Here is a 14,773-nt window from a genome sequence, read left to right on the forward strand (position 1 = left end):
GATGAAAAACAAATTTTAAGAATCTTTTTCCCAAGAGATCATGTCACTGGAGAAAGACGTGATTATTGTTTCATTAATGTTGCAACAAAAGAAATAGCTCAAACTGCTATTTCTAAGTTAGATGGTTATTTACTTGAATATGCTAAACTTGCATGTGCTATAGCAAAGAAACGTCAAAATTGAATTTGATTATTATTTTTATTATCAAGTTATAATATTTTTATCGTTTTTTAAATTAGTTATTCTTTTGTTTCTTTTTTTTTTAAAAGATTTGAAAGACAAATCATTATGTTATTCTTAATGGTGATATCATTAAAATTCATCATTTATTCTATTTTATTTTACATTCAATACACAAATGCCTTTGTTGAATCTATTAACACTCCTTGTATTACTCAAGTTGAGGCAATATCAGATAATATGCTTTTAAGTAAAAATATGGAAAAATTTTTTAACTATATTACTAAAGAATATTGCTATAGTGAATTGCCTAATAGAAAAAGTGAAATATATGGGATTAATATTTCTGATGATTGTTATGTTTATTCAAAGCAAAAGTATATCCATTTATATAATCATACAATTTCTAGATGTGGTCAATGTATTGAAATTATTGGCCCATCATTAATACCTTATAAATGTATGATTGCTGGATGGTTTACATACAATGGATCTATTATTGACGATAATATATTAAATAATATTATTCTTGTAAATGATATTGTTGCAAAGAAATTAGTTTCAGAAAAAGAAGAATCAGGATTTCAGATAGCCATGTCTTATTCCTCTTGTAATTATGTAATACTACCATCATTACTTGTGATTCGTTCTAATTCAACAACTCTAACAGTATTGGTATATAATACGAATGAACGTCTTTATTCAATTAGTAATGGAGTGTGGAGTAGTGTTATTGATAAAGATGGTTATTTTTATATCGATCCTCCAATAGATGGGTTTTATGAAAGGTTGGTTGTAAGTTCAATAGAAAGGAGAACAATAGTTTTCAATAAAGTTACTTCACAAAGTGGAAAAGTTTATCATCCAATTTCACAATTTAGTAAAGTAAAAGAAAATAAAAATTGTTGTTTTATTCCTTCTAAAATAATATTTAATAATGCCATTAATTATTCATCATTAAATAGTGGCTTTAAATACTTAGTAAGTTCATTTATAATCACAAAAAATCTTGTTATTAACGATAAAATTAAAGTCACCCAAGGTATAATTAGTACCCAATCTATTTCATTACCTCTTAACGGAAAAAGAAATGGTATTGTTATTCAATACCCTACATCTGTTCAAGTTACAAAACACTTTAAGGAAACAGTTATTCATATAAACTCAACATCATTAGTTGTCAAAGCAGTATACCTTGCACAACTTAATTTAGTCTCACAAAATGATTCAAGCCTTTCTCATATTTTACTTGATTTAAATGAAAATTGTAAGTTCTTAATAGAAAAAACATTTTCTAGTCAATACAATCTTAGGATTGGACTCAACCAAACTATTAAAGGATTCTTTAATTCATTAATAATTGACTTTGAAACTAGTGACTCTTCTATTCAAATAACTTTCGCTGAAAGCATTGAAAGAAATGAAAGATCAATGGTAGGATGTACTATAGATTCTTTCGACTGTAACAATACTGAATGTTCTATATCAAATGATAAAGATTGTTATCAATACTGTGGAAGTTGTATGCCTGGATTTCATTGCACATCTTCTGGATTTTGCGAAATATCAACCTCTATCCCTTCATCATCTTTCTCACATGTTCATTTATTGGTTTTATTTCTAATCTTATTCCTATTCATTTAATATTTAATTATCTTTTTTAAACCAAAAATACTAATAAAAAATAAAACTAAGTTAAAAATTGAGAAACTCCTTTTTAAAGTGATAATATATTTAAAAAGTACATTGATTTAGAAAAAAATTACCCATTCAACGTTTGTTTATAATATCTAATCTATTTTATTTATATCAAAGTATATTTTTAATAAACTAGAATAGTTATAAGAGTTTCTTAAATACCAATTTTTATCTTTCAAAATTTAAATATTGTTCTTGAGAATTACCAAATAACTATAATAAATACAGAAAATATAAAGCAAAAAAAGAGTAAAATTTTAAATAATAAAGTGTTGTATAATTAATATTTAATCTAAACAAGTCATTTAAGAAGAGTACTAAAAAAACTTATTGTTTGTTGTGTAGTTCGTTAATATTTATACTTCTTTTGTTTTTAATTCTTATTAAACAAACTCAATGAACTCTTAATATAATCATTCAAAAGTCTAAATTACAAACTTTCTTGTTTATAATTTCTATTCCATATTCTTAAAAAACCATAATTTAATTTCATCACAACCAGTTATTTTGTGAGAGTAATTTTTCTAGAATTTTCAATAACATTAGACAAAGTATAATAATTTAAAAAGAACTTTTTTAAAAATATTTCCTAATATTATTAGAAAAGCAAGTGTTAAAAAATATTCTAATAATTATCTATTTAACACTTAAAAATATTTTATTAGTTATAGAATGATTATTAAGGTAGTTCACAACTCTTTTCTAAATTTCTTTGATTCTTTGTTTTCAACTTGTTATATTTAAGAAGCTTAAACAAAAGATTTTAAAAAAATAATATATTTATAGAATTTTAAAAGAATTTATATATTCTTCTATCTTTTTGTTAATTAGAATTGGATATACAGCAAATACTATTATCAAAATCTATTGTATTGGCATGAAGTTTATTCAATTCAACAATGATTCATATTCTTTTATTTTTTAATGATTTTGTAATTTTATATATGAAAAAATTCAACAAAACCCATAGATCAGGAGGTGTTTAGAGTGTCTCAATGTAGGTGACTGTATAAGTAGCGATGTAAAAATGAAATAAATTAGTATATAAAACACAAACGGGTTTTTAAATAGAGAAAAAAGGGTTTTTTGTTTTTTCATTAATTCTTTTAGAAAAAACAAATAAATAAAAACAATTAATGACTGCCGTTATTGGACTTCCTAATGGTGCTCTGAAACTTGTATCATTACAACCACCTAAAATATTAGCAACAAGCAAAGCTATTACAAAAACACCATCTACTGTTAATTTCATTGAATTTGATCCAAGTATTCCAGAGTCATATCGATATAGTACTGGTTCAGTTGTTATGGCATTATCGCATTCACCAGTTTTATATAAAATCAGTATTGATCCATATACCATTGAAAAGTTTCCATTACCTTCAAAACATCCAATAGTAATGATGAAGTTAAATGTTAGCCAATCTAATTTAATGTATTCTAGTCATATAGAAATTAATTACAAATCAATTGGACAACAAGCTTTACTTGTGTTACAAGGAGATGGAACTTTAACAAAAATTTTAAATAATAAAATTGAGTGGAGTATTAAATTAAAAAAATGGGATCTTAGAACAGAAGAACTGATTGAGCCTTTATTAATTGATGAAGAGTCAAGCGAAAGTAGTGAAGAAGATGATGACAAATTTGATGATATTAAAGATATCAATATTGATGATATAATTGAAGATGTTGTAGATATAGATACAAACAAACAAGATGAAGGGGATGACAAGACGAAGAAAGATCAGGAACAAGATGCTATTAATGAAGAAATTAAAAAAGATGGAGAAGAAGAAAAAATAGAAAGTGGTAATATGATTGAACAACAAGATGAAAATAATGATGATAATTTAAAAAAAGAAAATAAAGAAGAAGAGTTACCACAAGTTATTAAGAAAAAGAAATATATTATCCCTACAGAAATTAAAGGGTTATATGGTATTTTTGGATTAGGTGATGGGTTTGTTATTGGATCAAATAAAAATGCTCTTCCAATAAGGAGATATACTTTCTCAAATGAGGTACAGTGTTCACCACCATGTGATTTAAAGCATATTTCAATTTGTGTTATTGATGAAGAAATATTTTTAGGATGCAGTAATGGTATGATTCAAAGATATTCATTTGAGAGTAGAAAAAGAGCAGTACTATCTCATTACAAGAAAGTATATAAACCAGATGATCTTGCTCATCCAATCGAAAGGATGGATAAACGTGAAGAAGTACATCCAATGATTACTGTTCAATTATCTTCATTTCCTATTATTTCTATTTGTTCTATTCCTAATTCACGATTAATAGCATGTGGAACAAGTGCAGGAAGGGTATATCTTTTTAATACCCTTACAAATACAGTTGTGTGTTGTTTGAAAGGTCCTCAAGGTAGTGTTCGTTTATCTTCAGTTCACAATTATTTAGTTGGAATTTCTTTAGATAGGTGGATGTATGTATGGGATCCAATCAAAAAAATTCCTATTTCTAAGACTTATCTTCATGGTCTTCCAAACGCTTTGGTTCTTCATTAATTTGATTGATTATTAATTTATGTTATATAATACAAAATTATCAATATGAAAACTACTCTAAAATAAAGTATCTGGCTTCTACACACTTGTTCTAAATATATTTTCGTTAAAAATTAGTAAAAATATAATAAATTTTTAATAAATAACCAAAAAATAATGAGTTTGGAATAAAAAGATGACGTGGTGATGCAAAGTTGTCAATCTGATAACTAGAAAAAAGATTTGATGTTATTCTTATTGTTTGTCACATTGTGCTTTGGACAACACGTTGCCAACATTGCCCCAGCTGATGTTGAGAATTTTATTAACGAACAAAAATTTACATTTCTTTGTTTTACTGACCCAAAAGATGCAAAAATGTTGACTAAGAAAATGGAAAAAATGAGTTCTAGTTTTGAAGAAGTCACATTTGGTATTTATAATGCATCATTAGATGGAGAAGTAGAGACTAAGTATTCTATCTCGTCATTACCATCATTCATTCTTCAACGACCTGGTTATCAAAAGAGATTTTATTATGATAGTTGGAGTTCTGACACTATTTTTGAATTCTTAAAAGAAGGTACTTCTCCAGTCACTGAACATATTAGTTTTGAGAAAGGACAAGAACTTTTAAAAGAAGAGACAGTCAAAGAGGAAAAAGGTAAAAAGAAAGGAAAAAAGATTCACCCATTCTTTTTATTAGTTGCAAAATCTGAAACAGACAAAGAAATAATAAATAAATACATTGCTATTGCTGATGAATTAAAATTATCAGTAGAAGATCATTTCTATATTACTGAAGGAGATTTAGCTCTCTATCATAGAAACAAGGATGGAATTATGACATGGGACAAAAAGTTTGAACTTGATTGGTGGATGAACGTAGTCATTTTCCCAGTCTTTTCTAAGTTAAATGATGCTATGACTGATATGCTTGATTTTAACCATCAATTACCAATATTTTGGTATTTCTCTGCCAAGCATAATCAAACTGCACATGACATTATCAGGAAACTTGCTGAAGAATATCGTTTAAAGATGCTTTTCATTCAAGTTGATGGTAAGGATATTGAGCTTGGATTATATGGACAAACATCTGCACCATCTGCTACAATCCTCCATGCAAATGGAAGAACTATGTATCCATTAAAGAGTCTTGATAATATAAGTGAGGACATTAAAAGTTATTTCAATAATAAATTAGAACCATTAATAAGAAGTAGTAAAGAAAAGACAGTTATCCCAGAAGTTCAAGCTGAACAACTTTTAAGAAGTGAATTTGATGATGTTGTTAAAAATACAAAGGACTTGGTTATCTTTGTTATTGATTCTTCACCATTCACCTTGAGTGTTTTAAAGAGAGATATCGCTGCTTTCCTTAACAGAACTCATGCAGTCACTTCATTTAAACCATACTGGATGAATTCTGATACTGATGATGTTCCAGCAGAAATTCAATTTACGAATGTACCTGCAGTTTTAGTACATACTAATGGTGCTTGGAATACTATGGACACATACCCATCTCAAAAAGGAGTTATGGACTTTGTATCACAGTTCTTTAAATTTGAAGCATTACCAGAAATTCCTGAATCTCAATTACCACCATTAGAAGAGGAGGATGACGACGAAGATATTGAAGATGATATCGATGAAGAACTTGAAGAAGAAGAAGAACGAAAACCAAAGATTGAGTTAACTATAGAACAAGTTAAAGAACTATTAAAAGACAAGTTTGTTTTGAGTACTCTTGAAGAAATAAATTGGAAGAAATTATTTAAAGTTGGTAAAGCATTCAATGTCGATGATGATAAGTCAATCAAAAAGTTAATGGGGGATGATACGTTTATGAGCTTAATCACACCTTTTTATCAAGAACTTCATCCTATCAAAAGGTCAGTTAAACCAAAACACCAACGAGATGAACTTTAAGTTAATTACTCTATTCAATTAACTAATAGCTAAGTTTCTTTTTTCTTTAAAGTTCAATAAGAAAGGCTTTTCTTTTTTGTAGCGGTCTATTAAAATAATAGATAAGTATTATCAAAAACACAAACAAATACATTTTTTATTATTAAAACGTGAGATTACTAAGAGTTTTCCACAATACCATAAGATTAAAATAAAATATACAAAATTTATTGAAACAACAATAGTTTGTTTTATTTTGTGAAGAGAATCTTTATAAAAATCAAAAAACTGGATAAAAATAATTTATATTTTTAAAAAGCTTTGGTGTCAATTTTTTCTCCTTTATATTCTTAATTAACTCTGATACAATGGCAGAGTATGAAAAGAATGCTAGTTGATATCTTGGATATAAAATTTTATTATTAAAAAAATTATTATTCTCATTATTATTTTATTTTATATTATATTTATTCAATGAAATAAATAAAAAGATTGGTTATTAATAAATGAGATTAAGATTATTATTGAACACATATTTAAATATTAGCAATTAATGGGTAGTTATTTAATGTTTGAATTAGTTAATGATTAAATTTATATTTTTGATATACATCAACATGTTTATTTATAATTATTGTTGATGTGTATGAATAAAATAAATTGTTGTTATAAAACAGTCAAAGAAAATGAGAATAAAGAGATTTAATAAAGAGGAATGAATAATAAGATAATAAATTTAAGAGTAACTATTATAGAATTCACAATATTTATTGTCAATAACAAGGTAATAAATAATATAGTCGTTAATAATTTAAATAATAAATTAACAAGAATATGAATGAAAAAGACAATACTTCAATAATAAATAAAATAAGGATGATAAGTAAAATACAATATAAACAAGAAAAGCACAAAATGGTGATTTAGATATATTAATAATAAAGATGATTTAATAATTAATAAAATAATAATTTAGTTATGAATAATAATAATGATAAATGAATAAAGTGAATATATTTATTCATTTATATTTATTATTTTATATAAATATTCAACATTCATACATTAAATATAAAATATTAATATTTAAAGATAGTAATAACAAAAATAAATCAATTATAATAAATAATCAACCAGATATTACTTCAAATTCATTTTGATTGACTTTTTTAAATGGAGTATTATTTGAGTATTCAATTTGTTTAACACATTGATTATCATTTTTATTTTGTAGTCTATGAAACTGGTTAAATCCAAATGTGTTTATTGTGTTTTGGTTTAACAATTGTTCTGGTGGTTGATTTACATTTTCATTATTAACTTCATTCAGTTTCAGTTCATCTGGTATTGAGATATTGTTTTTTGTTAAATATTCAATAACACTTTCCTTTGTGATTTTATTTTCATTTATTATTTCATCTTCATCTCTCTTATTTGAATGGTTTTCATATGGAGATGATTTAGAGTCATCACAAGGATTTGTTATTTGATGTGTATTCATTTCATTTTGAGACATATATATTTTATTATTTATCATTATTGTTTTTGAATTATGTTGTATCCACGTTGAATCTCCTTCTTCATTACATCTATTCAAGAATGAAGTGTATTGACCTTCATTGAATATGATGATAGTTGGAATTGATTCAAGAATGATTGAACTGTATTTAATGTTAATTTTAATACTTTCTCCCCTTGTACTACAAAGTGCTTTGAATATATCCCAAGAGAATGTTTTAAAATTACAATCATCATATAGTCGAATGTCATAATTCTTGAATTGATCAACTGTATCAAACATAATTTCACCTCGATGATCTTCTATCTTTACTCCTTTTAATGCATCTCGAATAAATTCTGTTTTTCCTGTTTTTGTTTTACCAACAATAAATAATATTGGTACTCTCTTTTCTTTTCTTTCTAATGCTTTCTTAATCCATGTTCTGATCTCTTTTACTTCTATCATTTCTTCTTTCCATGGATTTAATCGAATATATATTTTCCTTGATTCTACTATTTCTTCAAAGTGTTCTTGATTCCATTTCTTCTGAAATGTAGAACAACTTGTTAACCATCTTCCATAACTTGATCCTTGTAATATTCTTGTTGCTTCTAAATAATCTGGACATTCAAGTGCTTCTTTTATAGCTTGGTCCCATGAAATTCTTATTGATTCACTAAATATTCCTTCTTCTTCATATTTCTCATGTTTCTTAAGATAATTCCTTATATTTTGATATGAACCATCCATATCACATAATCTTGAAATATAACTAAAATTAATATGTAATTTTTTCCCATGTATTTTTGTTTCTGGCTTTTTGTTAAATTGGAAAATACCATCCAATTGTACATATACATGAGAGTGTGAATGTGTATTTTGACTAGATCCTTTCTCATTTATTCCAACACCAATCCACTTAATTTGTTTTCCACATCCAAACTTTCCTATTATTTCTTTTGCTTCTTCTAAACTAATAACTTCATTAATTTCAAAATATATATTTTTCCCATGAAATTTAAAATATCTATGTTGTTTTAACATTGTATGTTGTTGTTTGTTTTTGTCATTCTTTTATTTCATCATCCACGTGTCAAAGAGACATTTATTATTAAATTGTCTGTTTGAGTTATATAGATTATAATAAAATATAATAAAATATAATATGTTTATAGTATAATCATCATTTACATTTCATTCATTTTTATGTATACAATTATGAATTGTTGTTATTCTTTAGAATATGTTGATTGTTTCAATTTATTTAGAATGAAATAAAATGAATGATAGAAACTAAATTGATGAAATGAATATAACATGAAATAATAAAATAAAGAGTTGTATAATATAAATTAGAAAAATGATAGGAAAATACATCAAATTAAATAATATATAACATATTAGAATATGTTTGATTAAAAATTAAACATTAATAAAAGAAAACAAAACAATAAAATTATATAATAAATGAATAATAATTTAAATTACTATAAAAAGAATGAAATAATATAAAAATATGAAGTGAATAACAAATGATTATATTATTCATATTATATTATTTTACTTCTTTCTTATTTTCTATTTCTCATCATTCTTCTTATTTCTTTAATTCAAGAGAGATGAATGGATTGTATAATTACATAACCGAAACTGTTGATTATTTTAGAACACTTTCTTGATTTATTCAATATTTATTAATATCAGAGAATTATTTTGTTTTAAGTTTCTTATTATAGTTTTCTTGTTCTTTATTTTGTGTTTTCTGATGATATTTTCTTAAATTCATTTTGTTTAAACCTCTTTATTTGATTATACTTTTCTTGTAATATCTTTTTATCTCTTTTTCTTCTTATTTACTTTTCTTCATAGTCTCTTCATAATTTAAAATCCATTACACGAAACATTACACAAAATATAAAATCAATAACAAAAGAATGGCAAATCCATATCCATCATGAAATATAAATGATAAAAGAATGAGTGAAAATATGTATTATCTGTATTGAAATACATTAATTATAAAATTAAACACTACTATAACAACTATCATTATAATAATAATGGTATGAATCATTTCACTCGTTACTTCAATCTTTTTCATCACCATAAGTATTTTATCATAATTCAAATAGAAATAATCATATTATAATACAAATAAATCAAATAATAAAACACAACGATGATATAAACAATATCATAATAAAAGACAACAACAAATAATAAATAAATGAAATTTAGAATAGTAAAACAGAATCCAAATGGAATAATTAAAAGAATGAAGAGAGCATTTGGTAAGAAAATTAATTTCAATGAATTAATGAATATAATACAAATAAATGAAATAAAACATGATGTAAACAATGTGTTTGAATTTCTAACAAATAAAATAAATAAAAGATATTTAAATGAAAGAAAAGAAATGTAGTGAATATATAAGAAATGTAAATTGTATATTTAATATTATGAAATTATCAGTAACTACATAGATGTCATTAAATATAAAAAGAAATGCATTCCTCCAAGTAGTAAAGATACAAGAAAGAATAACTATGACAAGAAATATTAAATCTAAAATACTCCATTGTGATGCTTTAATTTATTGTAAATATTGTCCTAACATAATTCCATCTATTAACCATATATTGTTATAATGTAATGAAGAATAATTAAATATTAAAACATGATTATGTATGTAAACAAATATATAAACATATATTATTTACATATTTTAATGAATTTGATGAAATAGATTTTAATACATATCCTAAGTGTATTAATAATGATGAAATGGTTATAACTTACAATAAAGATTTATTGGTTAATGACCATTCGTTTAATGTTGGAAGACCAGATTTATATTATCAAAACATCAAAGATAAAAAAAGGATAATTATTGATGTTGATATATGTCAAGATAGAAACATCGAATTAAATTATATTTACAAAATTAATAAATACAAAGAATTACAAGAGAAGTTAATACAAAGTAGAGAATTAACTTATGTAGAAATAATACTTGTAATATTAACAATCAATTAATACATAAAGAATCATAAGAAGATTAAAAACACTAAAATTACAAATTGACTTCCCCAAAATACTACGAACAATCATTATTAAAAACATGAAATATTTAATATTCTACATATTTAACACTGGTAACATATTATAAGAAGAACATTCTAATTCTCATATGTTAGAAATGAACTCTATTGTAGAAATAGAGCATATTGAAACACTGAAACAATCACTTCTTAATATGATGAAAATCAGTTTGTTTGTTATTCTTTTTGTTTTCTTTTTAACTTTATTTTATTCAGTTACCCTTTTTTCTTATTTCTTTTTACATTTAATTATTATTATTTCTGTTAACGATTATTCTTTTGAATGTTTTTATTGATTTTATATTGTTCTTCTATGTATTTCTTAATGGTGTTATTCAAAGTATAACATCACATTTTGTTGTATTCTTATATTGAATAAAAGGATTTATCATACAATTTTATAAATGAAGAAGAATAATGTTGAATGTAAATGTAAAAAAGAAGTGTTTCTGTTTTCTAAAGAGGAGATATGAAGTGTTTTTGTATTGATTGGTAAAAGTGAAAGTGGAAATCAGAAGATACCCTAATAAAACTATAATGAAATAGAAAAAGAATTATAATAACATTCTTAAAATTAATAAGAAGTATATAAACAACTAAAATATCAACTACCATCATTACAATGTCTGTCATTAACAAACAAATTAAATCTACTGTATTTACTAGTGATTCATGTATTAGGAAGAGAAAGTGAATAATGAAATTAAAGAAGAAAACATTATTAATGTGTATACAATAAAATATGGTATTTGTTTAGAGTTAAAAAACAAAGAATGAAGAAGGAGTTCAAAGGATTAATATTAATTGTGATTATGATGAAATGATTCAAAAGAAAATTAATAATACATTTCAAGAATTGGAGATGTTCATAGAACAAGATAAAAAGGGGAAATACATCAAAGAGAAATAGATAAAACAATTATTATAATACTTTAGATGAAGAAATAAGTAATTATGGAAAAAGAAATAAGAAACAATAATAAGTTGTAACACAAATAAAAAAAGAAAGAATAACAAAATATAATGAATCAAACAAAGAAGAAATATATGAAAAAGGAGAAAAAACAAAGAATATCATATTAAAGAAAATAAAATTAAAGAATATAAGAAAGTCAATGAATTAATAATGAGATTGATAATGGAAATAATTAGAACAAATACCAATAATACAACCATTTATTTATTATTAATAATTATATGATAATATTCAAATAACTTTTATGATTAGAATTTAAATTTAAACAATGTACTACTAAATAATTGATGGATAAGATATTTCACACTAAATTCAAGAGTTTATAATATATTTGAAGAAACAAAATAACCTAACTTTAATCAATAAACACAAAATGAGAGATAAAATATAAAATAAACAGAATAAGAAAGTTGATGATATTTAATGTATTTAGAATAGTTATATAACATAGTATTTATTGTAGTATTCTTTTAAAAGTATTAAATCAGAATGAAAAGAAAGAAGAAATAAATAATAAGATATCTATAAACAAAGTAAGTAGAAGAAAGATAAATAAATTCATAAACATTAATCATATTTTATTTTTAATAATAATTCAAATACAAAGATAAATGATAATTTATATTTCAACATAATATTCATTTTATCTTAAATCATTATTGAATCAAGTTATTTTATAATGTTTTTAACAATATAATTAACATCATTTCACTTTTTATTATACACAATCATTATTAACTTATCAAATGATGAAAAATACAAGAATGTTATCAATTATCAACATTTATTTTATTGTAAGTTTCATAAATAATAATAGAACAAAAATGAATCATAAATAAATAAAATGAACAAGAATTATGTATTTTATTATAATTCAATTTATTATTTGAACAAGAAATTAGAAATTGTTTACTAATCAATGAACAATCATTTAATACAATTTCATAATCCATTGATAAACAAGATACAAAAAATAATCAAAATGATAATGAATATGAGTATTATAAGAAACAAATAAATATAAGAATAAGAAAATAAGAATATAAAGATAGAAATATTAAAGAAATAAAGAAGAATGAAATACAAATATACGAAATATAAATAATATAGAAATAGAGAATATGATATAATAAAAAATAAAGAAGAAAGAAGATAATAAATATATAGAAATAAATATAATTGAAATAGAAAATATAAAGAAATAAGAAAGTTCAAAAAGAATATAATTAAAAGATAAATAAACAAGAAATAAAATAATAAGAGTAATAGATATACATATTAAAACATTAAATAAAATATATAGAATACAACAAGAAGAAGATATACAAAAAGAAATAATAGAAAATAATCAAATGAAAAGATTAATAGAATAAAATAAGAAATAAACATAAATAAAATATAAAGAAATAATGAATCAAATATAAAATATGATAAAGAAATAAATCAAAAAAAGAAATAATAAGAAAATAACATATTATAAAAATAAAGAAGAATAAATAATCAGAAAGAATTTGAATCAAATTATAGAAAAAGAAGAGAATAAAGAATCAAATTAAATCAAAATAAATAAAATATATAAATAATATACAATGATATAATATATTTATTACACATTATAAATTAACAAATAAGTATAAAATGATAATAATAAATGAAATATATTATAAACAATTTACAATACAAATATATTTACTTAATATATTTAATAAAATAGAAAATATATAATATAAATATATGATATAAATGATAATAATATATCAAAAGAATATAATAATAAATTGAGTAAATAAAAAGATTTTTAGAAAGAAATAAAAGAATAAATAGAAATGAAGAAATAAAAGAATATAAAAGAAATAATATATAAATTAATAATAAAGAAATAACATAAAAACAGATCGAATGAAGAAAAACAATAAATATAAAATCATCATAAACAATATAAATTAAATAATATTTAATTTACAATCAAATACATTTGAATTATTAAATAATCTAAATGAGTATGATTTATTTTATTTGTTTTGTGGTGTTTGATTGATATAAGTTTTTTTTTCTCAAAGTAATATCAAAATAAATATATAAATAATAATAAACAAATGATAATGATATAATAAGATAATAAATTTTTTGGTAATTTTGTTTATTTATTCTGTCATTTTTATATTAATGTTATTCTATATTATTGTTGACAATTTATATTTTATATTGTTTATTATTATTTAATAAAGAATCATGTTATTTAATCTTTATGTTATTGTTTATTATTCTTATCATTATATTCTCTTTATCTCTGATTGATGATTATAATAAACATTTTAATTATATTTATTTATTGAATGATTATTATAATATATGATAATGATTAATGAATAAATTAATAAATTCATTTCAATACTATATTAATAACGTGCTCTTTTATTATATGTTTTTTTATTTATTTTAATAAAAATAAAATAATATATAAAACTATGAAATGAATAATATAATTAATATTATCTCATTTGTTATTATTCTTCTTTTTTAATCCTTTTATTTCATTTTATCAATCTTCTTTTTCAAAACACTCTCTTGGAATTGTCATATTTTGTTTTAATTCTAATCCACAACCACAATTAAAGAAACAGGATTTCCCAAATGATGTAATTGATGTTGGTATATCAATATTAGTTAATGAAATACACCCACTAAAACAACCATCACCTATTGTTCTAACTGATGAAGGTATATTAATTGATGTTAGTAATTCACACCCAATAAAACAACAAGTTCCTATTTTACTAATAGAAGATGGTATAATTATTGAAGGTAAAGAAATACATCCACTAAAACAACCATCAGGTAATTTATTAATTGATGTTGGTATAATAATTGATGTTATTGAGTACATCAATGA

The 14,773-nt window shown here is 22.6% G+C and overlaps 5 protein-coding genes across 5 annotated transcripts, besides 39 other annotated features; 3 read left to right on the plus strand and 2 right to left on the minus strand.

Moving 5' to 3' along the window:
- Nucleotides 1-188: 188 nt before the first annotated feature.
- Nucleotides 189-268: a sequence feature (AT_rich).
- Nucleotides 269-288: 20 nt separating this feature from the next.
- On the plus strand, nucleotides 289-1,824 carry EDI_319900 (uncharacterized protein; the record flags this gene model as incomplete). Its single annotated transcript, XM_001734200.1, has 1 exon — nucleotides 289-1,824. The coding sequence occupies one exon, from the start codon at nucleotides 289-291 to the stop codon at nucleotides 1,822-1,824; it is 1,536 nt and encodes a 511-aa protein (XP_001734252.1).
- Nucleotides 686-708: a sequence feature (AT_rich).
- Nucleotides 1,819-1,870: a sequence feature (AT_rich).
- A 90-nt stretch (nucleotides 1,871-1,960) lies between these two features.
- Nucleotides 1,961-2,010: a sequence feature (AT_rich).
- Nucleotides 2,011-2,128: 118 nt separating this feature from the next.
- Nucleotides 2,129-2,170: a sequence feature (AT_rich).
- Nucleotides 2,171-2,430: 260 nt separating this feature from the next.
- Nucleotides 2,431-2,466: a sequence feature (AT_rich).
- A 25-nt stretch (nucleotides 2,467-2,491) lies between these two features.
- Nucleotides 2,492-2,542: a sequence feature (AT_rich).
- A 96-nt stretch (nucleotides 2,543-2,638) lies between these two features.
- Nucleotides 2,639-2,687: a sequence feature (AT_rich).
- A 103-nt stretch (nucleotides 2,688-2,790) lies between these two features.
- Nucleotides 2,791-2,833: a sequence feature (AT_rich).
- Nucleotides 2,834-3,014: 181 nt separating this feature from the next.
- Nucleotides 3,015-4,406, plus strand: EDI_319910 (uncharacterized protein; the record flags this gene model as incomplete). Its single annotated transcript, XM_001734201.1, has 1 exon — nucleotides 3,015-4,406. One exon carries the CDS (start codon nucleotides 3,015-3,017, stop codon nucleotides 4,404-4,406), a length of 1,392 nt encoding a protein of 463 aa, XP_001734253.1.
- Nucleotides 3,395-3,416: a sequence feature (AT_rich).
- Nucleotides 4,407-4,512: 106 nt separating the features above from the next.
- Nucleotides 4,513-4,552: a sequence feature (AT_rich).
- A 79-nt stretch (nucleotides 4,553-4,631) lies between these two features.
- On the plus strand, nucleotides 4,632-6,320 carry EDI_319920 (uncharacterized protein; the record flags this gene model as incomplete). The annotated part of the gene is made up of 1 exon (XM_001734202.1): nucleotides 4,632-6,320. The coding sequence occupies one exon, from the start codon at nucleotides 4,632-4,634 to the stop codon at nucleotides 6,318-6,320; it is 1,689 nt and encodes a 562-aa protein (XP_001734254.1).
- A 271-nt stretch (nucleotides 6,321-6,591) lies between these two features.
- Nucleotides 6,592-6,617: a sequence feature (AT_rich).
- Nucleotides 6,618-6,715: 98 nt separating this feature from the next.
- Nucleotides 6,716-6,771: a microsatellite.
- A 332-nt stretch (nucleotides 6,772-7,103) lies between these two features.
- Nucleotides 7,104-7,297: a microsatellite.
- A 12-nt stretch (nucleotides 7,298-7,309) lies between these two features.
- Nucleotides 7,310-7,429: a sequence feature (AT_rich).
- On the minus strand, nucleotides 7,429-8,844 carry EDI_319930 (uncharacterized protein; the record flags this gene model as incomplete). Its single annotated transcript, XM_001734203.1, has 1 exon — nucleotides 7,429-8,844. The coding sequence occupies one exon, from the start codon at nucleotides 8,842-8,844 to the stop codon at nucleotides 7,429-7,431; it is 1,416 nt and encodes a 471-aa protein (XP_001734255.1).
- A 95-nt stretch (nucleotides 8,845-8,939) lies between these two features.
- Nucleotides 8,940-8,981: a microsatellite.
- Nucleotides 8,982-9,065: 84 nt separating this feature from the next.
- Nucleotides 9,066-9,248: a microsatellite.
- Nucleotides 9,217-9,317: a microsatellite.
- An 18-nt stretch (nucleotides 9,318-9,335) lies between these two features.
- Nucleotides 9,336-9,363: a sequence feature (AT_rich).
- Nucleotides 9,364-9,508: 145 nt separating this feature from the next.
- Nucleotides 9,509-9,667: a microsatellite.
- Nucleotides 9,668-9,689: 22 nt separating this feature from the next.
- Nucleotides 9,690-10,104: a repeat region.
- Nucleotides 10,001-11,079: a repeat region.
- Nucleotides 11,080-11,227: a microsatellite.
- A 566-nt stretch (nucleotides 11,228-11,793) lies between these two features.
- Nucleotides 11,794-11,976: a microsatellite.
- Nucleotides 11,863-12,015: a microsatellite.
- Nucleotides 12,016-12,078: 63 nt separating this feature from the next.
- Nucleotides 12,079-12,146: a sequence feature (AT_rich).
- A 282-nt stretch (nucleotides 12,147-12,428) lies between these two features.
- Nucleotides 12,429-12,581: a sequence feature (AT_rich).
- Nucleotides 12,582-12,711: 130 nt separating this feature from the next.
- Nucleotides 12,712-12,768: a sequence feature (AT_rich).
- Nucleotides 12,769-12,892: 124 nt separating this feature from the next.
- Nucleotides 12,893-13,078: a microsatellite.
- Nucleotides 13,079-13,096: 18 nt separating this feature from the next.
- Nucleotides 13,097-13,285: a microsatellite.
- Nucleotides 13,205-13,377: a microsatellite.
- Nucleotides 13,297-13,463: a microsatellite.
- Nucleotides 13,446-13,623: a microsatellite.
- Nucleotides 13,496-13,676: a microsatellite.
- Nucleotides 13,677-13,682: 6 nt separating this feature from the next.
- Nucleotides 13,683-13,769: a microsatellite.
- Nucleotides 13,770-13,791: 22 nt separating this feature from the next.
- Nucleotides 13,792-13,872: a sequence feature (AT_rich).
- A 75-nt stretch (nucleotides 13,873-13,947) lies between these two features.
- Nucleotides 13,948-14,009: a sequence feature (AT_rich).
- A 32-nt stretch (nucleotides 14,010-14,041) lies between these two features.
- Nucleotides 14,042-14,227: a microsatellite.
- Nucleotides 14,228-14,279: 52 nt separating this feature from the next.
- On the minus strand, nucleotides 14,280-14,767 carry EDI_319940 (uncharacterized protein; the record flags this gene model as incomplete). Its single annotated transcript, XM_001734204.1, has 2 exons — nucleotides 14,280-14,346; nucleotides 14,445-14,767. The coding sequence occupies 2 exons, from the start codon at nucleotides 14,765-14,767 to the stop codon at nucleotides 14,280-14,282; spliced, it is 390 nt and encodes a 129-aa protein (XP_001734256.1).
- Nucleotides 14,294-14,376: a sequence feature (AT_rich).
- Nucleotides 14,768-14,773: the final 6 nt, after the last annotated feature.

Source organism: Entamoeba dispar, genomic scaffold (genome assembly GCF_000209125.1).
Source record: "Entamoeba dispar SAW760 scf_1105229458009 genomic scaffold, whole genome shotgun sequence".
Taxonomy (NCBI): domain Eukaryota; phylum Evosea; order Mastigamoebida; family Endamoebidae; genus Entamoeba; species Entamoeba dispar.